Below are 22,240 nucleotides of genomic sequence, written 5' to 3' on the forward strand. Positions count from 1 at the left end.
GAGGTAGGAAATATGGGTATATGTGGCTATTCTTCTTGAATTGAGGTGATTACGCCAAAATTTGAAAGATAGGCGTTTGAAACAATGAAGTCACCTCTAAGGACTTTAATAAACTCGATTCTTAAGGGTTCAAAAGTCTCCGCTTTTGCTCTTAAGACAATGGATCGAGTTTTCAAAACAATTCAACAACTAGTCCTTACTTCTCCCTTCTAGTCTCTTTTTTTTTTTTTTTTTTTTTTATTTCTCTCTTTTTTTCTTTTTTTTTTCTCTTAAAACTGGCTCGAGCTTTCTGACGAGCCGAGCTCGAGCCAGTTTTTAGTTGTTCGTGAGCTCACGAGTCGGCTCGCGAGCTTTATTTATTATTTTTTATATTTTTTTTTTTTGATAAAATATATACAATTATAATTTATTGTTTATTTTGTAATTTTTTTTAAATATTTTTAATATAATAAAAATAATGATTAAAAACATTTTAAAAAAAAAAAAAAACAACAAAATGAGCTTGGGCTCGAGCTCGACAATATGGACACAAGCTCGAGCTCAAGCCAAAAAAAAGGGAACTCGACGAGCTCGAGCTCGATAAAATAGACTCGAGCCTGTTAAAAAAGGCGGGCTCGGCTCGTTCATACCCCTAGCGGCTTTACAATCACAATCCGGTTCATGGTCTATTCTTTATTTAAGTCTGTACAAGTTTACTTAAGTTTGAAAAATTACAATTCTGGTATCGTGGTGATGTTAATAAAATCGCAACTACACTTTGATACCAATTGATACATCTTTTGGGTTTTCCAACATTTTCTTACGAAAATGTAATGTTTGTTGAACAATACTTTTATAATTCATAAATGCATTTGTTATCACTCTTCACAAAATTTAAAAGAAACAAAAATAAAAAAAATAAAAATCAAGAAACAGCCACATACAATATATATATATATATATATATATATATATATATCAATCCTTAACCATGGTTTAATTTGGCGTAGTGCAGTCAATTCTGATCTCACCCTGGTTACCAGTGAGCACCCCAACTCTACCAAGCTTAGTCATAGCCAGCACAAATGCTCTGCCAAAAGCAGCATTGTTCAAAGCAAATTGATTAACGGTGGCTCTCGAACGAGTATCGGTAAAGAGGACTTGATCGGAAGTAAAGAGGCCTCTTCCTCCTTGAAGGTTCCGGAAGTAAGCGTTGTCGAATCTGTTTGGGGAAGTGGGGTCCATGTTGACGGCGATTGTGGGGTCCACATTCACGGGGCACATTTGTCGAAGCTGCAATGCGTACTGGAGGTTGAGCGACGGGTCGATTCTGTTTGCCGGGCTGAAGTTGTAGATTCTCCTCGAGAAACGGTTGCAGTGTGAGAATCCAATTGTGTGCGCGCCTAATAATTTAATTAAGACGTATAACGAGATATTATTATTATTATTGTTGTTGTTGTTGTTGTTCCTGAGGATATATATATACACAAATGATCTATCTTTTGGCAGCAGTGAACTCCAACCCACTCTCAATTAAATGTGTTTCCACTATTTACTAGTTTTCAATGCATTTATTTATTTTGTACTACATTTTATGAATAATTCTTTTTAAAAAAAATTTGAGGCGTTATATATATAATAATAATAAGGGGAAAATACAAATTTTATCCCTTAAGTTTGCATCAATTTCACATTTAATCCCCATATTCTCAAAAAACACATTTGGTCCCTCATATTTCAAAAATTCAACACTTATAGTCATTTCAGTCAATTTTCTGTTAGTAATAACGGAATCTAACATTTGTCCAACACTGTCTTAACTGACGGACTAATGGTAAATTGACGGAAATGACCAAAATAGTTAAATTACTGAAATATGAGGGACCCAAATATGTTTTTTGTGAACACGAGGGACCAAATATGAAATCGATGCGAACTTGAGGAACGAAAAAACCGTAAATTTCCCGTAACAATAATAATAATAATAATAATAATAATAATAATAATAATAATAATAATAATAATAATAATAATACCTGATAATGCAACGACATCAGTTTGGTCTAGGCCATGACTGGCAAACAAGGTGTTGAGTTGGTTCAAACTAAACCCTGGTCCCGGAAGACGGCCTTGTACGCTGGCACGAGTCGATATTCTCCCGTCTCTTCTTCCCAATTCCACCGAATACGACGGCCCTCCGACCTGCACGTAGTAATTTCGTACGATCACCGCTCTTGTTTTCACTAATGCCAATAGTATATATTAAGACAATGTATGTACATATATATATATATATACACGTACCAAGGCGACAACGTCTCTTGTGGCCAACGCTAATATATCGGCACACGAAACTTTGTTTGTGCAATTAGTATTTCTGTCGACGGCAGCCTTTGCCCGAATAACAGTGTCGAAACCGTCTCCCGCGAGAGATAGGTTATCCGGATGGTCCTTCTCCGCATTTCCGGTCGGCGATGCCATCATAACCGATGCGTCACAACCCTATATATATATATATATATTTATATTTATGTATGTATATATATTATAGCCAAGAAAAGAAAATTATTTAACATGAAAAATTAGAGGGTTTTTAATTAACAGCTAGGTCAAGAAAAAAATGTTTCTTGAAATTAATGTCATGAAAAGTTGATCATTTTTTGTATGCATATATATATAGAGAAAGAAAGAAAAGACGAACCCTAACGAAGCAGTCGTGGAAGAAGAGGCGGAGGGTGGCCGGAGCGGTGACGAAAGTCTGCCGGAATTTGGCCTGAACGGCGGCACGAACAAGGGCCTCAACATTAGGGCATGTTGCATTGTAGAAATTAGTTCTAAGCTGAGCATTGGCTGTGTTGCTAATTACAAGGACAACAATCAGGGGCAAAAGGGTCATTAAACTTGTTGATTTTTGGTTCATCATTTTCTTTTTCTTTTTTGGGAGATACAAGCAAGATTGTTGTGTTTTGATGAGGTGGTGGTGGATGCCTATTTATATACAAGTCTTTTGTTTGTCATTAAAAAATAAAAACTATTTTTTTATTAGAATGAGGTAAGGTTGTCCTGATTTATGTTATATTAATTAAACACGGATTTAGAGTAGACTAATTACATTAATAATTGGGATTATATGTGCTGAAAAGCACTTAGTCTCTCTCTCTCTCTCTCTCTCTCTCTCTCTCTCTCTCTCTCTCTCTCTCTCTCTCTCTCTCTCTCTCTCTCTCTAATTGTATATATATATATATATATATATATATTGCTAGTACTTGGTTTTGACAGATTGTAAGAAGAACGTGTAATGCATATTGTACTAAGGACATGAATTTCTTGCATGGAATAACAGATAGATTTCAAGAAAAAGTCAATAAAAATTATTAAAACTGCTGGGAACTGATTATTGCAAGTACAAAGGGCAAAAACAGAAGCAAAGTCTGAATATATACTATGTAATGATATTCTATTTTATATATATAATAAATCTTGTTGTGACAATCTCTATATAAGTTTCAATGGATTTTAAACAAGGCTCTCTATAAAGGCTGAGTGAGTTCGAATTCACGAGCGTACGTACGTACAGTAGGTCATAATTAAGTAGCTTATAGTGTCGTGCCACCATCTAAAAAACGATCGAAATTATTCATCAAATTCGACGCAATTTCGGGTTTATGTTTTTCTTCACTTTGGAATATCAACAAATAGCTAAAGCTATATTCTTATTCGGGATTTGTTTAAGTAATTAAGACTAATACACTATTTTTATGTTTCAAAGAACCAATCAACTAATAGCTTTTAACAACTAATGATTATTTGAACAAGCCAAATGGAATCATGACTGGCATTTATAGGGACAATTTGGATTAATCAAAAAACTAAACTATGTTATCCCATTATTTATTTATTTATTCATTCAAACTAACCAGACATATAACACGCTTCTTGATTTAAGTTATTACCATATAAATATAATATTGGTTTGTCCTAACTGACATAATCTCACAGGCTCTCAATTATATGTGTTAAGCACTTGTACAGAATCTAAGTGTCCAAGCTTAGATTGTGGTTTAATCATATAATCTATGATCCACAGAAATAAATACAGTTGAACCTATATAAATTAATACAGTCGGGACTAGGGAAATTCTATTAATTCAGCAAATTATTAAATTACAGAGTTAATAATTTAACATATTTTCACCGAGTCGGGACCGAGAGAAACTATTATTTAATCAAGGTCATTAATTTATCAAGGTTCTACTGTATGAGATGAATAAATAAGTTTATTTGAAGATATATAACCTGGTGAACTTGACTAAGTGGTGTTGTGTTTTTTTGCCAAAATCAATGGTTATTTCTATGCCACACCAGGTGAAGACTACACCGGGTGTTTTTTAACCGTTGATCTACACACACTAATGTAGGTGTGCGTGTGTTTGTATGTATATGAATGGTAAAGATCAACCCGATGTATTTCACCCGGTGTAGCATAAAATAAACCAAAATCAATTGATGGCCAGTGAAGCTCATTTACTCCAAGTCTGCCCACCATTAGGGAAGCCCGTTTGTGTATTTATGGTCCCGAGTTAGTGGAAGTATCTGTAAATGATCTCATCCGTGAGTCTCCCCTGTCAACAGTGGGTCAAATGCCACCGTGTACGGCTTACTTTGACCCTGTGTTGGTACCTTCACCGGCTATTACTGACTTGAGTCCTATTTATACGAGTATATCAGAGTGTTAAGACACAGATAAATGACCTAAACCATATAAACCCTTCTTTTGTTCTTACGTTTTCTTTTCACACTATATTGCTATTAATCTCTGAAATAATCAATATTATTCAGGTTATTTGTTATGTTAATTATGCAATCTTTGAATGGTTGCCCAACAAGTGTAATCTCATCATATACATGAATTATAACTATTCACTTTTACATTCACTGCATGCGTGCGTGATTATATGTAGATCTACAGTGTAGAACTACATGATGTATCTCACTAGAAAAACAAAGACTCTTTAGTTTAGAATCGAATATATGTCGGATAATGAGTAATTGATTACATGTTTAGCAATCACTTGATTTAATAGTCGAATCAAACCTAGACGATTCCCTGGAATATATAATATACTTTCAGGTAAGAATCAATTCGAGACTCAAAAAGCATCATAGGCACTGCTTCTGAGTTATACAATTACTACTACAATGTCGTGTATTCCCAACCAAAACAATCGAAAACTTATTTGACAATATATGCTAAGACAACTCCATTTCGTCCACGTAAAAGAAAAGAGAGATAGAGAGAGAGATTATTGTATTAAGGACAAGACGATAAAAGAGGTCTTGAACAGACGTTGACGACGCACCTTATACCTCCACATATAGTTATCAGACCACCTGCACCAACAAAATCGAGCCTCTCAGATATATATAAATAGATATATCACGATGTATAAAGTCGGAGTAATATCAGAAATTAGTTATATAACCAATAATAGGAGCTAAATAGACAATGTTGTGATAAAAGATGAAACTGAAAAGGGCTAGAGCGAATGCAGGCCTAGGGCAATGTAATGAAATTCATGATTACGTCATACGTAAATTGAATTACACGTAAGAAATTGGTGAGGAGAAGTACCTATACATGATAAAGACGAGCTTGTCAGCTGCCTAGGAGGACTCTGCGAGGATCAAGCTGCCCACTGCAATAACTTGAAGGCACGGCAGAAAGTTCCTGCCTACCTTTCCACTCCTCACCGGGCTTCAAAGTGATTGGTTTTTCGACTGCAGCTGCCTCGATGCATAGCATATACTTATATTCCTCGTCTCCAAGGTCGGCAATTGCCTTTGCCTTCTTATCCCAAGGATTCCACACAACTACAAATTCAATAAAGAACTCAAATAAAAAAAAAAAAAAAAAAAGAGGACGATGTTTTAAGCCTAACATTCTTTAACCACATCATGCTAATCCAACAATCGTACCAAGTTAAACGAGGATTTAACCTAAATTTATTTAACCACAAGGTCAGAAATCGACCTAAAATCCTCTAAACCCTACAGTTTCCTTCGCATATAATTCATTTGTTTTAGAACCATGTTAACACAATCCATAATTGGGAAAGGGGCGGGAAGATCTTACTAACACAAGAAAGGTCGTTCGTCAAAACCGAAACAGGGTTCTTGCAGAAAGTATTTAGTGTAAAACATATATAAAAGTGAAGGTAAACTATAGATAAACTTTACCAGCATCAGGAAGGCCATCTTTACGAATGACGAAGGTTCTCTTCTTTTCATGGTCCAGAATAGCAATCTTTGTAGGTGTGCTTAGATATATCCTGTCCACCTAATTGACATTGAATCAAGTAGTAACTAGTCGAGGCTATCAGCCAATACATACACAAAGGGCAGATAAAAGAAACATCAGTCTCCGAACTTACTTCTGATTCAAAAGTTATTGCATCCCCTTGTTCAGTAAATCGCTGTTTGTTCTGCAGATTGTCAAGATAATCCAGTGTCTCCAACCCTTCGACACGTACTTCACTAATGGGATGATATGGGATACAAAAAAGTTATTTTGACATTATCCAGCATAGTTGAAAATTGACTGATCGTACACAAAGATTATTCAGGAATACACAACTGACACAGCCCATAGGAACATAGAGAATGACTCGTTCCAAGTGAAACATCAATGCTAAGTATCAGGATAGAGCTGAACTCGAGGTCTAGTTGCTGGAGTCAATACAACCACTTGACAAAAGAATCAATAACAATTTCAAACAAACTTGAATATTTATTTTTATCCAAAAGAATGAAGCTGAAAGAGGTTCTAGCGTTATGAGCCTAAAAAATATTTTTTATAAATTGTTCACTGGCTAGAGTCACTGCCACAAAAAAGGGATTAACAAATAAAACAATGCTATTGAAACAGTACCCGTTTATGGGGTGAACTAAAAAGTTTATCACCTTAAAAAAAACCTCATATTTTTTGAACAAGAAACAAAAATTGAAATAAATTATAGCAAAAGAATATATTACAAGAACAAGATTATCAGTTAAAGAACTGAAGCAATGTTACTATAATAAATATGCCATATTTATCTCCTTCAAAAACATATGCTATTGGATGTCTTCTCCTAGCTTGAGATATCATGAATGCAGCGGAAAGACCAAATTTAACATTCTCATCATACATGTGTGCCCTAAAAGTTACACTATCCCATAAAAGTGAATGCTAATATATGTATGCATATGTACAAACAGGAAAAAAATGATTCATCAAATACGTGTTAAAAAGGTAGGTAGTTGATATTGATCCTGAAAAATTCGTTCTGATAGCAAGTGATTCAATTCTAAATTAGAAGAAGCTTGAGTTTAGATGTTTAATAAGTGGTCAAGCACTATGAAGACAAAAGAATCTGTTGACTGCATCAAGACAGTAACTATTGCCACTTCAGAAACAAATTAACAGAAGAAGATCCCTTTGAATTTATGAAATACCCGATATCACAAACAGAGAGAAATGTGAATAAGTAAATGTGAATGAAGGGAAATACCTGATATCAGAGACAGAGAAATAGGTGTGATAAGCAAATGTGAATGAAAAAGGCTTTCCATCACTATTAGTGTTTCTGATGCGAGAAGTCAACATCAGATCACCAGCAGGTCCCAGAGTTACTCGCAGACGGAACTCAAAACTTCACAAGAAACAAAGATAAATATCAAAGACATTTTCCGAAGAAAATCTAGAAGCAGTGAGTGCCCCCACCACTCAAAAAAGAACTTCTAAATTATATACCTATTGGGCCAAATTTTCATGTCCTCTTCAGTGGGCTTCAGAATCAAGTCGACAAATGTCTTATTGGAGGTAGTGGTAGGAAACGGAGGTGGGGAAGGGTCAATGCTCCAGAACCTGTTTCTAGCGAATCCATGAGCCTCGAGTGGTCCATTGTTAGAGAACTGAAAGTTAAGAGCAGCTTCGTTAGGTGAGGATCCTGAATAACACGAAAGTAAAGAAGCAAAGTTCAGAGCACATACCTGGGGAAAACATATAGGGATGCCTCCACGAATTGGCTTTGGAGGTTTGAAAAGGGCCTGAAAAATGTAAGAAGTATCAGTCAAGAGACTTGAGGTGGAACATACATAAGTACTCACGAGGAACAACGCAAGCATGTAGCAAAATTTAAATGAAAATTTTAGATTTTTCAGAAGTTTGACAATCAACTAGCATAACAAGGGAGGAATTTTGCAATATTTAAAACAAGTTAATCTGAAGTGTAAATCAAAGAAAGCTGAAGGAGAAAATCAGCATGTTTATATCAGGAGAGGACTCCTACTTGTGCATCGATTCCTCAACCATTGAATTTATGTTTTCTTCATCACAAAGGATTTATAGAGAAACAAGTGCCGTCTATACATAATTTCTATATTTATAATTAATTCTATTGAGTGTGTGAGACATTGAGGATACAAATATGTGGTGTGTAGTGTACCGAAACGCAAGAAAAAAAATTAAAAGAGATATCTATGAAGAAGAATAGATTAAGAGCAGGCAAAAGCACAAAAAGAGCGCCATCAGATCCAAACAACAAAAGAGGACAGAATATTATAATAGGTAATCAGCAAACTGTGAACTAAGAGTTTTTAAAGCCATTCTCATCAAATGAGTTTAATAAATTATACAGATGAAAATCTAAGTGGGTTCGTTATTGCTCCCGAAACCAATAATAACCTTTATGCCAGCAATTGTAACAAATTATTGGTGATATAAACCTTAGTTTAGAAGGACAAAACATTAAGGAGTGTCTTGTAGTCATTTCTCAATTCTCAAGTATGCTGTTTTGAAAAAACTCGGTTGTTTATTTTATGAAGTAAAAAAGCATGCATGATAGGAATATAGTTTAAGAACAATCAGTAGTACTTAAATCAAACACTTATGTAATCACCCCAATCTTACACTAAAGAGGACAGAATATTATAATAGTTAATGCCTAGTTTCCGCTAAAGTACAATCGAGAACAAAAGGACAATGACAAGTCAAAGACAATACCTTACTACTGACGAAAAGCAATTCTTCGCCATGCTCGTTCTTCCACGATGTTACATGAGCGCCATAAAAATAGACCTATAAAGAAGATAAAGTCACAAAAGCTTGCAAAATGAAGATATAACATTACAAATATTTATTTAGATGCACTCCTTGAGATACGCAAATCATAAATAACACATCACTCAGATAGAACAATACATGAACATATTCTACATTACATTCTGTCATTTAGATCACCACTAATTCATTCGCTCAGATTTCCCCGAAAAGTCGAAATCTAAGTGATAAGGGGTTTGTGAAATCTTCTAATATGTTAATTGTTAAAAGGATTGGGGTTGGTTGAATATATTTTCCGAATTAACTTAATCCTTTTTTCTGTAAGACCTGCAACAAGAAACAGTTCGAGAAGGTTCGTTTGGCCGAAATGAATTTCTAGACTCACTGACTGGAACAATCAGGAAATCTCTAGAAGAAATACAGCCTTTTGGCCGCAACATGCTTAGTCCCGCTTACGGATACAAATCAATACAATCTACGAATAAAATTTCAATGATCTCAATACTAATAATATATTCACACATTTGCGGGAACGAAGCACAACGAATCAGTACGGAACATCCAACATCAGTTTAATTAGTTACACAATAAATCAAACATTTTAGACATTCTTTTCCATGGACACAACCGAGGTAAAATTTCAAAAAACACGCAACATAACCTCGAAAAGTTTGTTCACACTAAAACTTCAGAATCACCACCTAAAACCCTGCCACATCACATTGTTACCCAAATTCAACATTGTACAAGCTCCGAAGCACACAGTACGACACGAATATAAGGAATTATCACACACATCTAAACAATCAATTCATCACATAACATTCGATTAAAAAAAAAAGTACAGATCGAACAATATCGAATCGAGATCAATCCATTTCCACTCTCAGTTTACAAGCATCGCCGGAAAAAAAAGCAAAAAACTAGAAAAAGCAGCCTCGAACAATAAAGTGAATTTTGAAGGATATAATAAATTTTTACCTCAGCGGAGCTGCCGCGGACGTCGCGGAGGACGACCTTCTCGAGTCCGTTGATTCCTTTGCAAATCTCCACGGCGGCCTTCTCGTTCGACGCCGCCGTTGCCCCCGCCGATGACATATTGTGACGTCACTAATTGGACTCCTAATAATAAAAACAAAAGGAAGCACAATTCCTGGGTATTAGTAGTTGTGTGTATTATTTATATCTTATCGAAATTTTCAGTTAAGCATTCATTTAAATTATGTGTAACGTACAGAAAATTTATTTTAATTTTTTCAGCAGTTTCACTTTTTATAAGAGAGAGAGAGAGAGAAGAGAGAGAGAGAGGGATCGGTTTCCGATTGATTTCTCTCATCATGTATAGCGTAAGAAAATGATCGTGTGAAATTACTTGAATACCCTTTATAAAGTTCTTTCTTATAAATAAATAAATTATTTTTATTCTTACAAAAAAATTCATTTTGAAACAATATTTTTCGTTCTGAATTACGAAAATTATCGAATTCGATTATAAGTCTTGGAAAAATAATTCCAAAAAGTTTTGCTTACAATATCATATTATGTACTTATGTTGTAGGTGAATATAAATTTAAAGTTTTCGATTTCCGTTGCTTTCGATCCAAAAATTTTGAATTTTTTGTGTCGTTCTATTTTTTAAGTTCTAGGTTTCATTTTTTTCAATTATTTTTTGTAATAAAATTGAAGTTAATTTTTTATTTTTGAAAATATATATATATATATATATATATATATATATATATATATATATATATATATATATATATATATATATATTTTTTTTTTTTTTTTGAAAATGTTTATATGATTCAATCCGCCTATTTACACCCTATAGTACAAACCATTATAAAAAAATTTAAGAAAATTTATGGGAAAAGTCTACCTAAATTTAAAAAACTGAAATGTTAAATTCCGCACTAATTTTACCAAATCATGCACATAAATAAAAATATTTCTCTCTATAAAATCTTCTCTTCTCCTTCCTTTTTTTTTTTTAAAAGATTCTCTTCTCCTTCATCACCCTTCTTCTTTTTCCCTAATTTTTTTAGAAAATCACACACTAAAAACGTCCCTAGCATTCCAAGTTCGAATTTGACGAAAATCTTCACATGTTCAAACTAAATTAAAGTTGGAATTTGAGGAAAAAAGTCGAATTGATATGAATTTGAATAAGTAAATAGGCTTAATGAAATCAAATAAATATTAATTAAGAAAGAACTCATTTTTATGATTATTCACGTAAAAATAATGAATTTTGAGTGACTTGGAAAAAATTATCTTAGAGAGAAGTTAGAGAAAATATGAGTAGAGAGAGATTTTATTTTTAATGTATGTGTGGGATTTAGTAAATTTTAGTGTAGGATTTAGCACGCCTCTTTGAAAAAGGTTCAATTTCAGTGGCCCATGTGTAAGATCAAATTACGGGGAAAAGATCCTCTTGTTTTAATAATTACAATTAGCCCCTCAATTATGAATCTCTTTACATGTTCATATTTATTATGTCAAATTTAGTGGAGTTTTCTAGATATGTGAAATAATCTCTAATTTCTACCGTTTTATCCCCACATGTTGAAACAAAATAACCATAAGATGTGTCTCTAAGCTTGTAAATATTAGATTGTAGTGCCTCGGAAACTGCAATTTTACACAAAATGAGTACAAACTAGTGAACATTCTACGGAATCTAGAAAATTATGTTCAATTCGACACTATAAGCCGGACGTGCAAGAAGATTAATACTTGAGGGAATGGTCGTAATTACTCATACATGAGAATTTTTTTTGTAATTTAACCTTACCTCAGGGGTGGCCGTAATTTACCCTTTAGAATAACATAAAAATAAAGAAAATAGATAAATAAAAAATCAATTAAAATTGCAAAAATATCACACTTGTTCCTTAGATTTTATTTTTCTGCTAACCTTGATGAGTAACCATGGTAGTTAGTTAACTTAGTTAAAGACGAAAGGGAGTAAGTATGCCACACGTCAGCCAATATATGGATGCTGCAGTCTGATTGGGTGGCATCAAATGAACCACAATCAAGAATCCAAGAACAACAAATAAATATCAGACACCCTCGTACTCTATATAGATTGAAAACCTTGCCTTAAATTCCCAGAATCTCTCCCCCAAAGAAAATAAAATCTAAATCAAATAAAAAAATGGCAGTTGCTTTAATGGAAAGCAGCTTCCTCTCAAACCCTATTACATCAACTTTCATCAGACCCCACAAAAGAATTGTTCCGGTTAAACATATTTTCATATCCTGCAGACAAACCCCAGATCAAGATAATAATAATGATTCCTCAATGTAATAAATAGTTCTTGAATTTTCATTTTTTGTTGTGTAATATATATCTAATTCTTGATTTTTATTTTTATTTTTATTTTTTTGTTTTTGGCAGGAAAAATGAGAAGAACCAGTTGGGTAGAGTGGCACTAGTTGCAATGGCGGCAGGGTTATTGACACTGGGTTCTGTTGACCCTGCTGCAGCCGGTAAGAGTGGCGGTAGGGTTGGTGGTCAGGCTTTCCGGTCATCGGCGCCGCCTCGTTCTTCTGGCCCAAGAATCAACAATTCTAGGTAGTTTTTTTTTTCTGTTTTTATTTATTTATTTTTTTCTATTTTTATTGTGGGGTAGTAAGTTTGCTTTGTTTAGTGGTAAAGAAAAAAGAATGGGAATAGATGATTCATTTCAAGAATTGTATGTTTGAATGGGATTGACTTTCTTGAATTTTGGTTGGATTTTGTGCTCTTCTGTCAAATTAATTGAAATTTGTGTAACTATAGAGCAATTTTAAAGATTCAATTTGCTTACTAGAATCATCATTAACTTCGACAATACGAATATTTTCGATCCCTTGGTTTCTCTATCGTGTGGTTGTTCACTTTCATGGATATTAGCTACATTTCCTACACGAATTTTCCCGTGTCTTCGAACCACTTACAACTTTTTCTACCTTTAACGATGTGTTAGCTAGTTTATATCAATGAAAGGCTATGCTTACTCGTTTTGTTTGCTTTAACATTCGCCTTTTGAACATCAAGAAAATGCAATTAGCTACAATTTTTGTTTACAAAATTAAAATCATGTTACAAATTGGGATCATCAGTTGTCAAATTATGGATAATTTTCTTGAAATCCGAGATTTTAACAATTGTTTCTCTTTGCAGGACGAATGTGTATATAAACCCACGAGTGGCCCCACCTCTAGGTGGCGGATATGGTTACGGTGGATATGGTTACGGGGGGTGGGGCTGGTCTCCCTTCTCGTTTTTCGCACCGGGTCCCGCTGTGGCTGTAGGCGGCGTTGGAGGTGGATTTGATCTATTTTTCCTATTTATTGCACTAGGTGCAGCTTCTGCTGTTTTCAGGAAATTCTTTGGTGCAAGAAGAGAAGATGATGATGATGATTATTAAATACACAACTATACCTAGAGAGATTGCTCTTGTAATTATTTATACTTGAGTCCTTTGTATACAACACAATTTTGAAATTTTTAATAGTTGGAAGTTTCTTCAACTTAGTTCTAATTCTTCTTTTTCCTATGAGATAGATGTATCTGGATAAAAAAGAATTGAAGAAAACAAAAGGATACTTTAGTGACTGATTAATCAAGAAACTTGGTGGTGTATAGTATGGCTAAATTACGGCAATCCCTTAAGGTAAGGTCAAATTACGAAAAAACCCCTCTTGTTCGGATAATTACAATCACTCTAAACTATGAATCTTCTTACACATTCACTCTTATGGTGCTAAATTCAACATAATATTCCAAATTCTGGGGAACGTTCTCTAGTTTGTTCTCGTTTTGTGCAAAAATATAGTTTCTGATACACCACAATCTTAGATTTACAAGCCAAGAAACATATTTTATGATCATCTTGTTTCAAAATGTGGAGCTCGAATGGAGTAAAACGAGTACAAACTGGAGACCATTCCATATAATTTACAAGATTCCACTAAATTTAACAATGCAATGGTAGACATGTAAAAAGATTCATAGTTGAAATGATGATTGTAATTACCCAAACAAGAGGGGGATTTTTCTTAATATAACCTCACCTCAGGGAGTGGCCGTAATTCACCCTATGTGCATTCATAATTTTGCAAGTTAATTCGATCAAATACTCTGTTGCATAATATTTTTGGACTTGTTCTTTACAACAAGAAAGAATTTCACATCCATATATATTCGACAACATCCACATTTAAACGTGTAAAAGTATGCGTAAATCGAAGAGAAACACAATCGATATATTTCACAAAGAGAACATTTGTGCAGCAGTAAAACAAACAAAGAGAATAAAAACAACCAGGCAAAAAATAAGAGAGATGGTGAAAAACTGTTACAAAGTAGAGATGCAATTGTACTCAACAGAGACGAATATCAAACAGAGAAACTAACCCCTTTCTGGGGACACTTTTTAGAAAAACAAAAATAGAAACATGTCAGGGAAATACGAGGCATAATACTGCCGTTCTTCCTCTTTTAAAAAAGCAGTTTTAAATTCTAGAAAAAAGCACTCTTTTCTGTTTCCCTAAGATTATTTTCGCTCTCTGTTTCAAGAGCCACAATTCATCGTTAAAAAAAAAGATTCATTCGTTCGTTCGGGATTTTTTTTGGTTTCTTCAGACGGTGTAGTGCTGCTGGATGGTGTCAATGTCGAGACCCTTTAGCTTCACGACCGATTCAACGTGACCCTTTAGTGTGTGCAGCTCACGAAGCCTAAGAAGATATAAAAAAAATTGTGTTTTAGTTCAAATCGGAAGAAATAAATCATTACAGATTAAGAATTAAGGTGAAATTAAAAATAAAATAAAATAAAATAGTACCTGGCAATCTCAGCTCTCCTCTTGGCCTGCTCTGCAATTTCAGACAGTTCTCTGTAACTGCTCTTCTCGTTGAATAGATTACCAGCTTCCGGATTTTGAAGCCCGTGCAAAGTCCTCTGAGCATGAGCCCATTGAGCTTCTCTCTCTCCTTTTCCATAATCTTGCTTGGTCGAGAATGCAATCTGATTCAAACAAAGGCAAATTCAGCGAAAATCACAACCAGCCTTTTGTTTTTTAAAGCAGAAATAATACACGTGCGTGTATGTATATATATGTATATGTATATGTATACCTTGTTGTCATAGAGATTTTGCCACGCCTTTCCACTTAAGATGTAACGGATGGCGAACTTCATTAGGTCGAGGGGTACGTAGAAGACAATGCTGTAAAGCCAGATAACACCAGCCCATCCCCAACCACACCCTTGGATTCTTGCGAAACCCCAGTTTGCATATACAGCAATCAGGGTTGCAATCTACAAAAAAAAGTATTCCAGAGTAAGTTATTTTGGAACCAGAAAAATAAAGAACTATTTTAATCTTTAGTGATAATATTCCATTAGGAAAAGAAACAAAAAAAAAAGGCAACAGTCTGTTTACCAATTGTGCAATGCAGAAAGCGACTAGTAGCAGAAGTCCGGGGCGTTCGACGAATGACCAACTTCTTGACCTGGTGACGAAGATAAGGGCCTGGCTAACAATACTCACTTGCAAGTATAGAGCAGCCATCATTTCGTCTTCATTATCTCTAATAGATCTGACTCCAAATTTGTCCTGCATTTTATTTTTTCGCAAAAGAAAAATAAATTAAAATGAATAAGATACATAAATGGTTTAAGTCGAGCTTTTTGTATTCTGTTTCACATGAAGAGTACTTACGGGGAAAAAGTCGGTTTCGTGCATCATCCAGAAGAATATAACAGTCATCAATGCAAGATAGCCTCCAAGAACCACGCCGGTGGCAAATATCTCATTCAACTTCCAGCTGTCAGGCAATGGTGATGGCTTCACTCTATCCTTGGAGATGGTCATGATTGTGCCTAATAGAACAAGAATTATTAATCCATTAGTTGCCTCGTTTTGTTTTTATTTGAAATCTCGAAATACACAAACTACTAATAAAAGAATAAAAAAATTTGAATATTTACCGTCATTCAAGATGGCGATGATCAAAACCATGAATGGGGAGAAATCAAACTTCCAGATCAAAGCAATGAACATGAAACCAAACTACAAAAGGAAAGAAAACAACATAAGGAATCAACCTCTCAGACATAATTATATTTTATCCAATCTCATTTTTATTTTAAATGAAAAATTCAACTTACCACAATACGGATGGTGATGGAGACTGCATATATCTGCCAAACAAAAAATCAAAAGCTTCAATACCTGATTCAGCTAAAAAGTATAGTTTCAATTCAGAAAGGAAAAAAAAGACGAAATATATACTAACAGTATAGTTCTTCATCCTCTGGAAAATAGCTCTGCTGGTCAACACTGCACTAATGATGACACTAAGCCCAGGTTCCGTGAGCACAATGTCCGAAGCACCTCTTGCAGCATCAGTAGCATCGGCCACAGCAATACCGATATCGGCCTTCTTTAGAGCAGGGGCATCATTCACACCATCTCCTGTCATTCCAACTATATGCTTCCTCTCCTGCAATTTCTTCACAATTTCGTATTTGTGCTCTGCACGAAGAGATAGATAGAGAGTGTGAATTTTTCGATAATCAATATTTTAAAACTCAAATATCAATGAATAAAGACGGACCTGGAAAGACCCCGGCAAAACCGTCTGCCTTCTCAATGAGTTCTTCAACAGGAAGTCCGGCTATAGACTCGTCCTTGTGGTTACCAAGTAAAGAAGAAGACGGGTACATGTTTACTCCCATCCCAAGCCTACGACCAGTCTCCTTAGCAATGGCAAGTTGATCACCTAAAATCGATGAAAACAAAAATAAGATATTGATATGGGATTATTAATTCAGAAACACGTAGTCAAAGGTGATAGACCGTTTACTTACCAGTAATCATCTTGACATTCACACCAAGATTTAGAGCCCTTCGAATGGTTTCAGCACTGTCGTGTCTGGGAGGATCGAAAAGGGACAAGAGTCCAATGAATTGCCATGGAGAACCAGGGGATTCCTTCGATTTCTCCGGCACTTCCTGAAATTTACAGCATAATTTGTCAATTACCAAAATCTGTGTAAGAGAAAAAGTTGTGAATGCTATCGATATCTAACCTGTCTAGCAACAGCCAATGAACGGAGCCCACGTTCAGCAAATTTATCAATAACACTGTGCACCTTCTTCTTTAAGTCTTCACGGCAGTTGCAGAGAGTCAAAATCTGATTCAAGGAGAGACCAAAAATAAAATTAGCAATCTGAATATTTGAACATTATTTATAGATGGAGTAAGTAGGCCACACACCTGTTCCGGGGCTCCCTTGCTAGCTCTGTGCCAGTTCCCATCAGAGTCAATGTAAGTCAAAGCAGTCCTCTTATCCACAGGGTTGAAGGGGAAGAAATGAATCTCCTTGACACCAGCTCTTGCCTAAAAAAGAACACCAAACACATGTCAAATAAGTGAAATCGTCTAGTCTCCTAACATTTTAATATATGATACAAGAATTGAAAAATATATATATGTTTATATATACCTCCTTCGGGTCAGCGAGTGTACCGACAATAGCAGCATCAATGGCATCTTGATTTTCAACTCTGGAAGCCCTTGCAGCAAGAAGCAGCACATGATCAGGTTCCACACCCTTTGTGAAGACCTCAATCAAGGATTTGTCGACAGTCAATTTGTTTAGAGTCAAAGTCCCGGTCTTGTCACTGCACAATACATCCATGCCAGCCATTTCCTCAATAGCTGTCATTCTCTTGGTGATGGCTCCCTGCTGTGACAGCCTGTGGGACCCGATAGCCATCGTGACAGACAAGACAGTGGGCATAGCAATGGGAATACCTCCGATCAAAAGAACCAAGAGATTGTCAATACCCTTTCTGTACTCCCTGTGCTGGATCGGGTACATGACTATGATCTCTGCCAGCATACCAACGGCGATAGAGCAGATACAGAAGTTTCCAATTGCTGTTAGAACTTTCTGGAAGTGACCCACCTGGTTAGTGCTGTCCACTAGATGTGCTGCCTTACCGAAGAAGGTGTGGACACCTGTGGCAATTACGACTGCCTCAAGCTCACCTTGCTTGCAGGTCGAACCGGAGAAGACTTCGTCATACGAGTTTTTGGTCACGGGAAGGGATTCTCCGGTGAGGGCAGATTGGTCAATCTTTAAAGGATCACCTTCTAGAAGACGGGCATCAGCAGGAACGATATCTCCCAACTTAATGCTGATAATATCTCCAGGTACAAGGATTGCAGCTTCTTGCTCGCTCCATCGGCCATCTCTGAGAACCTGTTGTCATACGAAAGCAATCGTTAGCAATATTTTCTTGTAGCAAAATACATACTTTTCCTTTTCCTGGTAAAACTAATAGTCCGATATAGATACCTTGGTTTTTGGAGCAAGACCAGCCATAAGGGCAGCAGCAGCGTTTCCTGCATTGTTCTCTTCAATGAAACTGATTGTCGAGTTGATAACGAGCAAGCAAACAATTCCAACAAAGTCTTGCCAATCCGGGGGCTTGCCACCTCCATTTGCCAGCGCAATTGCCATGATAGCAGCAGCTTCCATAACCCATGAGAGCGGGTTCCACATAAAACCGAGAAACTTGAGAAATTTGCTTTCCTGTATCGAAATAACACAACATTATATATGGAACCACTGCATAAATGTTTTAGTCTAGTATTTTAAATAGGCAAAAAATAATTGTTGTGATGAGTTTCACCTTTTTCTCTTCCAACTTGTTCGGGCCGAAAATCTGAAGCCTGCTTTCCCCTTCGTCGGCACTCAAACCCTCTCGGGTACATTTCAACTGCTCGAAGACCTCCTCAATTGGAACCTTTTCCTGTTATATTTTGAGGATGGAAACAAGTTACTTTAGAATCTCAATATGACTATATAGACATTTTTCTTGGCAACACACATATGCAATGAACTATTCTGACAGATTATGTGTGATCTTGATCTATAACTGCTCCAAGATTTACAGATTAATGCAAACTGAATCATAAAAGTTGATCAATCTTAAATAAAAAGCAATAATAACAACAAGCATTATAAGTGGTGAAAATATGAGAATACGAATATTCTACTTTTACCAATTGATTTTATGACTGAACCCGTTATTTATTTACTGATTCTTTAAATGTATTAACTAATTTTCATAATATACTTGAGAAACTCCAAACAGCTAAATCTTCACTATTTGGTAGTCAAAGTCAACCAAACTATTACACTTTTACCAATTGGAATACAAAATAAGAAATTTTTAAAATCCATTACCAATATCAAGTCAAAATTATGTCAACATAATTACAAAAAATCATCACATAAATATCATCTTAATTATGTAATTAATTTCCTTAATAAAATTGGTATTTACCAATTCAAATTTATTCTTGTCCATACATGCCTACATACAATAAGTGCAGATAATACACAACTGTTTATTCACATGAAACGGCAAGTCATGTGGACCATGATGTATGGACAATCGAAAGTTGACTTTCAAAACAATGTGGGTGGGGCCCATCAATGAGCTTTCCAAAACCCACAAAGAACGGTCTTGGTTCCCCCAACCAATCACAGTGCGCCTTTGTGGGTGTCAATTCTGAACTGACCCCACGCGCCATTAAAATCCAAAATAATCACGCAGGGGTAAATTTAAAAATACCGTGCAAGTCTATGGGCTAACTATATGAGTAATGAAAAATGATTAAAATATTTTAGTTTTGGTAATATAAAAATAATAAATCTCCGTGAGTAGTCAGAAAACCAGGGACTGTGACATGAAAAAAGAAAGGGTACTTGTAACCGTTGATTAACAAAAGAAAAAAAAAAAGTTAGGTTCCCCAAAACGCAAATACCGAAAACAAGAAGGGCTAAAAAGTACCACGGAAAAAGTACCTTAACTAATTCCCCTATAAAAACATAAAACCAGACACAAAAGTAACTACAACTCTTCTGAATAACTATTCGAATTATTTCATTTTCTTTTCCCTAAATAGAATACCTAATTTATTTTTACAATTTTCAAATTTTAAGAAATTTCGAGATCGAATCCAGATCGTTCATTAGGTATAATTTTCAAAACAAAAATATACCTAATTCAATTTGCCAATTATTTTTATCTTATCCTAATAATAATTGTACAGCATCACCATGTGATATGTTCATATAATAATATGATAAATAAATAATATAATGCAATTAATTAATTTCTGTTTAAGAGAAGCCTAAATTATAGGAGCGATTAGCGTAGCCGTTTACTTTCCCATGTTCCAAAGAGTGTTGTGATTTCTTTTCACTGTACATTTTGAGGCTAACAAACTTTGACTATACAGTCTCAAACCGGTTAGAGAGAGAAAGTCAGATGAATTTGATCAGAAAATTAGAGAGAGAAAGAGAGATGAATTTGGTCAGAAAATTAGAGAGAGAAAGAGATGAATTTGATCAGAAAACTAGAGAGAGAAACAGAAAAAGGATGACAGTCATGGCGACGGACGCCATGCGCTGTTTGTTGAAAAAGTTGTTCATATCTCTTCTTAATTTTGTAAAAAGCAGAAGAAAGAGACAGCATATCTATATCTACATACACATAAAAAAGCCGGAAGAAAAAAGCAAAAACAAAGCATCTTTTCCGATTCTCATCTTCTTAACAAAAACCTAATCGTGCTGTTAATGTCAATTTCCTTTAATTACTATAAAAAACCAACCAGATTAGCGAAAAATCAATTCAATTCCAGCAACAATCACACAGAAGAGGAACAAATTAATTCAAAATCACCAGTCAATTTCGCTTTCACGGCAGATCTTAATTCGATTTTTCGTCAGAAAATTGTGCACAAACAAACAAAAATTCCACGAAATTCGAAGAATCAGATTAATTAATAAAAAAAAACAGAGATTGAGTTTTACCAGATCAACAGTCTCATTTTTGATCTCCTCAAGACTGATAGCCTTGTCGCCTCCCATGTTTGATTACAGCACACTCACAGGGAATCTCCCCCCCTGCTAGATCAGTATTTTTTTTTCTTCTTAGAGAGAGAAAACAGAGGAGAGAGAGAGAGAGGGAGAGGAGATATATATATATATAGAGAGAGAGAGAGAAAATCAGTGATTCATTGAACGAGGTTTTTCACTCCCCAAGGAAAATGAAAAAAGAGTAATGAGAGAGAAAAAAGGGGAAAATTAGCTCTCCTCAGTTCGTCGGAGTCTCTTCTGCCTACAACCCCTCTTTTTATACGTCTCCACAAACGATACCCGCCGTATGTTTTAACCCCATCCCCTCCTTCCCTCAAGTGGCCACTCTCTCTCTCTCTCTCTCTCTCTCTCTAACTTTCTCTCTCCTCTCTTTCTTTCTCTCTCCACCTATACGTACACGTACTTACGTATGTATACACGAGTATCCCGTATAAAGATTTTTTCCCTTTTTTAAAATACATATCTATTTCATTTTTTTTGTAAATGTATTATGACAATATTACCACTCAACGGATAACCTCATATCTCAAAAGACAGCAAAATTTAATAAAAGTTTCTTTTCAACAAATTTAATTTATTTATAAATTTAGTTGTATTTTTTTTCCTTTTTTCGCTTTTTTCTAAATTTATTAATTAGGAGTAATACGAGTTTGAATTTTGTGCGGGGCTTTTTGGTAAATTTACAAGCGCATTAAGTGGTGATTACCGGTGATTGCCGGTTGCAAAGATGCATTGGGGCGTCAACCTTACACTGACGCCGTCCAAAATGGTGGCCCATGTGGGCCCATGTAGAGAGATAAAATGATAAATCCACCCAAGTCTCAAAAAAAAAAAACATGGCAGCCATTATTGCAACTGCCACCTCTTTATTTACATACATGAAATATTAAAATTAAAATAAAATCTTTTTTTTTTTATTAATTAAATAATATTTTAGGGGGCAAATATTCATGGAAGCTTATTATAATTTATAAAATGTATTTCAGTTAGTTTTTAGTTGATTCTTTTGGCCTTTCAACCAGAATTCAAGGCTTCCAGATCACATAATAAATATTTTAAATTACTGAATAAGTTGGAATATAATTCAATATATATTTGAAAAATAATGCGTACCTTATTGGTGTATTAAAAATAGTCGGTTCATAGTCCCTTTTAAGAAAAAAGTTTAATAAGAAATGTTATTAAATGGATTAACTAAATTT

The 22,240-nt window shown here is 35.0% G+C and overlaps 4 protein-coding genes across 5 annotated transcripts; 1 reads left to right on the forward strand and 3 right to left on the reverse strand.

Moving 5' to 3' along the window:
- Positions 1 to 815: 815 nt before the first annotated feature.
- Positions 816 to 2,957, reverse strand: LOC105958140 (peroxidase 16). The gene is made up of 4 exons (XM_012982147.2): positions 2,681 to 2,957; positions 2,284 to 2,481; positions 2,016 to 2,181; positions 816 to 1,382 (listed from the first exon to the last, which is right to left on the reverse strand). The coding sequence occupies exons 1-4, from the start codon at positions 2,900 to 2,902 to the stop codon at positions 976 to 978; spliced, it is 993 nt and encodes a 330-aa protein (XP_012837601.2). The 5' UTR covers positions 2,903 to 2,957; the 3' UTR covers positions 816 to 975.
- A 2,033-nt stretch (positions 2,958 to 4,990) lies between these two features.
- Positions 4,991 to 10,449, reverse strand: LOC105958139 (Galactose mutarotase-like superfamily protein). Of its 2 annotated transcripts, XM_088824105.1 has the most exons (10): positions 10,315 to 10,449; positions 10,061 to 10,201; positions 9,023 to 9,097; positions 8,011 to 8,067; positions 7,772 to 7,932; positions 7,530 to 7,670; positions 6,411 to 6,513; positions 6,217 to 6,316; positions 5,612 to 5,850; positions 4,991 to 5,370 (listed from the first exon to the last, which is right to left on the reverse strand). In XM_088824105.1, exons 2-9 carry the CDS (start codon positions 10,175 to 10,177, stop codon positions 5,636 to 5,638), a joined length of 969 nt encoding a protein of 322 aa, XP_088680231.1. In that variant the 5' UTR covers positions 10,178 to 10,201; positions 10,315 to 10,449; the 3' UTR covers positions 4,991 to 5,370; positions 5,612 to 5,635. The 2 variants fall into 2 exon arrangements, with proteins under 2 accessions (XP_088680231.1, XP_012837599.1); XM_012982145.2 differs by lacking the exon at positions 10,315 to 10,449 and having other exon boundaries at positions 10,061 to 10,299.
- A 1,662-nt stretch (positions 10,450 to 12,111) lies between these two features.
- On the forward strand, positions 12,112 to 13,607 carry LOC105958138 (uncharacterized). The gene is made up of 3 exons (XM_012982144.2): positions 12,112 to 12,391; positions 12,486 to 12,662; positions 13,254 to 13,607. Exons 1-3 carry the CDS (start codon positions 12,243 to 12,245, stop codon positions 13,498 to 13,500), a joined length of 573 nt encoding a protein of 190 aa, XP_012837598.2. The 5' UTR covers positions 12,112 to 12,242; the 3' UTR covers positions 13,501 to 13,607.
- Positions 13,608 to 14,387: 780 nt separating this feature from the next.
- HA3 (H[+]-ATPase 3) lies at positions 14,388 to 21,554 on the reverse strand. The gene is made up of 16 exons (XM_012982143.2): positions 20,973 to 21,554; positions 18,781 to 18,900; positions 18,444 to 18,680; positions 17,586 to 18,347; positions 17,357 to 17,479; positions 17,169 to 17,273; positions 16,947 to 17,091; positions 16,694 to 16,858; positions 16,373 to 16,611; positions 16,245 to 16,277; positions 16,065 to 16,146; positions 15,796 to 15,956; positions 15,517 to 15,690; positions 15,210 to 15,392; positions 14,918 to 15,099; positions 14,388 to 14,810 (listed from the first exon to the last, which is right to left on the reverse strand). Exons 1-16 carry the CDS (start codon positions 21,027 to 21,029, stop codon positions 14,714 to 14,716), a joined length of 2,865 nt encoding a protein of 954 aa, XP_012837597.1. The 5' UTR covers positions 21,030 to 21,554; the 3' UTR covers positions 14,388 to 14,713.
- Positions 21,555 to 22,240: the final 686 nt, after the last annotated feature.

The sequence above is a fragment of the Erythranthe guttata genome, chromosome 10 (genome assembly GCF_056151865.1).
Source record: "Erythranthe guttata isolate IM_541 chromosome 10, IM_541, whole genome shotgun sequence".
NCBI lineage: Eukaryota > Viridiplantae > Streptophyta > Magnoliopsida > Lamiales > Phrymaceae > Erythranthe > Erythranthe guttata.

Excerpts from the sequence above, each read along its gene's own strand:
- LOC105958139 (XM_088824105.1), bottom strand. The coding sequence starts at position 10,177 with ATGTCATCGGCGGGGGCAACGGCGGCGTCGAACGAGAAGGCCGCCGTG. Across the intron at positions 6,514-7,529 it reads TTCTCTGTCTCTGATATCAG|TGAAGTACGTGTCGAAGGGT; the intron begins GTATTTCCCTTC and ends TCATCCCATTAG. Across the intron at positions 5,851-6,216 it reads AGATGGCCTTCCTGATGCTG|TTGTGTGGAATCCTTGGGAT; the intron begins GTAAAGTTTATC and ends TTGAATTTGTAG.
- LOC105958140 (XM_012982147.2), bottom strand. The coding sequence starts at position 2,902 with ATGATGAACCAAAAATCAACAAGTTTAATGACCCTTTTGCCCCTGATT. Across the intron at positions 2,482-2,680 it reads TCCACGACTGCTTCGTTAGG|GGTTGTGACGCATCGGTTAT; the intron begins GTTCGTCTTTTC and ends ATATATATATAG. Across the intron at positions 1,383-2,015 it reads TGATGTCGTTGCATTATCAG|GCGCGCACACAATTGGATTC; the intron begins GTATTATTATTA and ends TTAAATTATTAG.
- HA3 (XM_012982143.2), bottom strand. The coding sequence starts at position 21,029 with ATGGGAGGCGACAAGGCTATCAGTCTTGAGGAGATCAAAAATGAGACT. Across the intron at positions 15,393-15,516 it reads CTTTCTGCATTGCACAATTG|ATTGCAACCCTGATTGCTGT; the intron begins GTAAACAGACTG and ends TTTTTTTTGTAG. Across the intron at positions 14,811-14,917 it reads AGGAGAGCTGAGATTGCCAG|GCTTCGTGAGCTGCACACAC; the intron begins GTACTATTTTAT and ends ATATCTTCTTAG.
- LOC105958138 (XM_012982144.2), top strand. The coding sequence starts at position 12,243 with ATGGCAGTTGCTTTAATGGAAAGCAGCTTCCTCTCAAACCCTATTACA. Across the intron at positions 12,392-12,485 it reads AATAATAATGATTCCTCAAT|GAAAAATGAGAAGAACCAGT; the intron begins GTAATAAATAGT and ends TGTTTTTGGCAG. Across the intron at positions 12,663-13,253 it reads CCAAGAATCAACAATTCTAG|GACGAATGTGTATATAAACC; the intron begins GTAGTTTTTTTT and ends TTCTCTTTGCAG.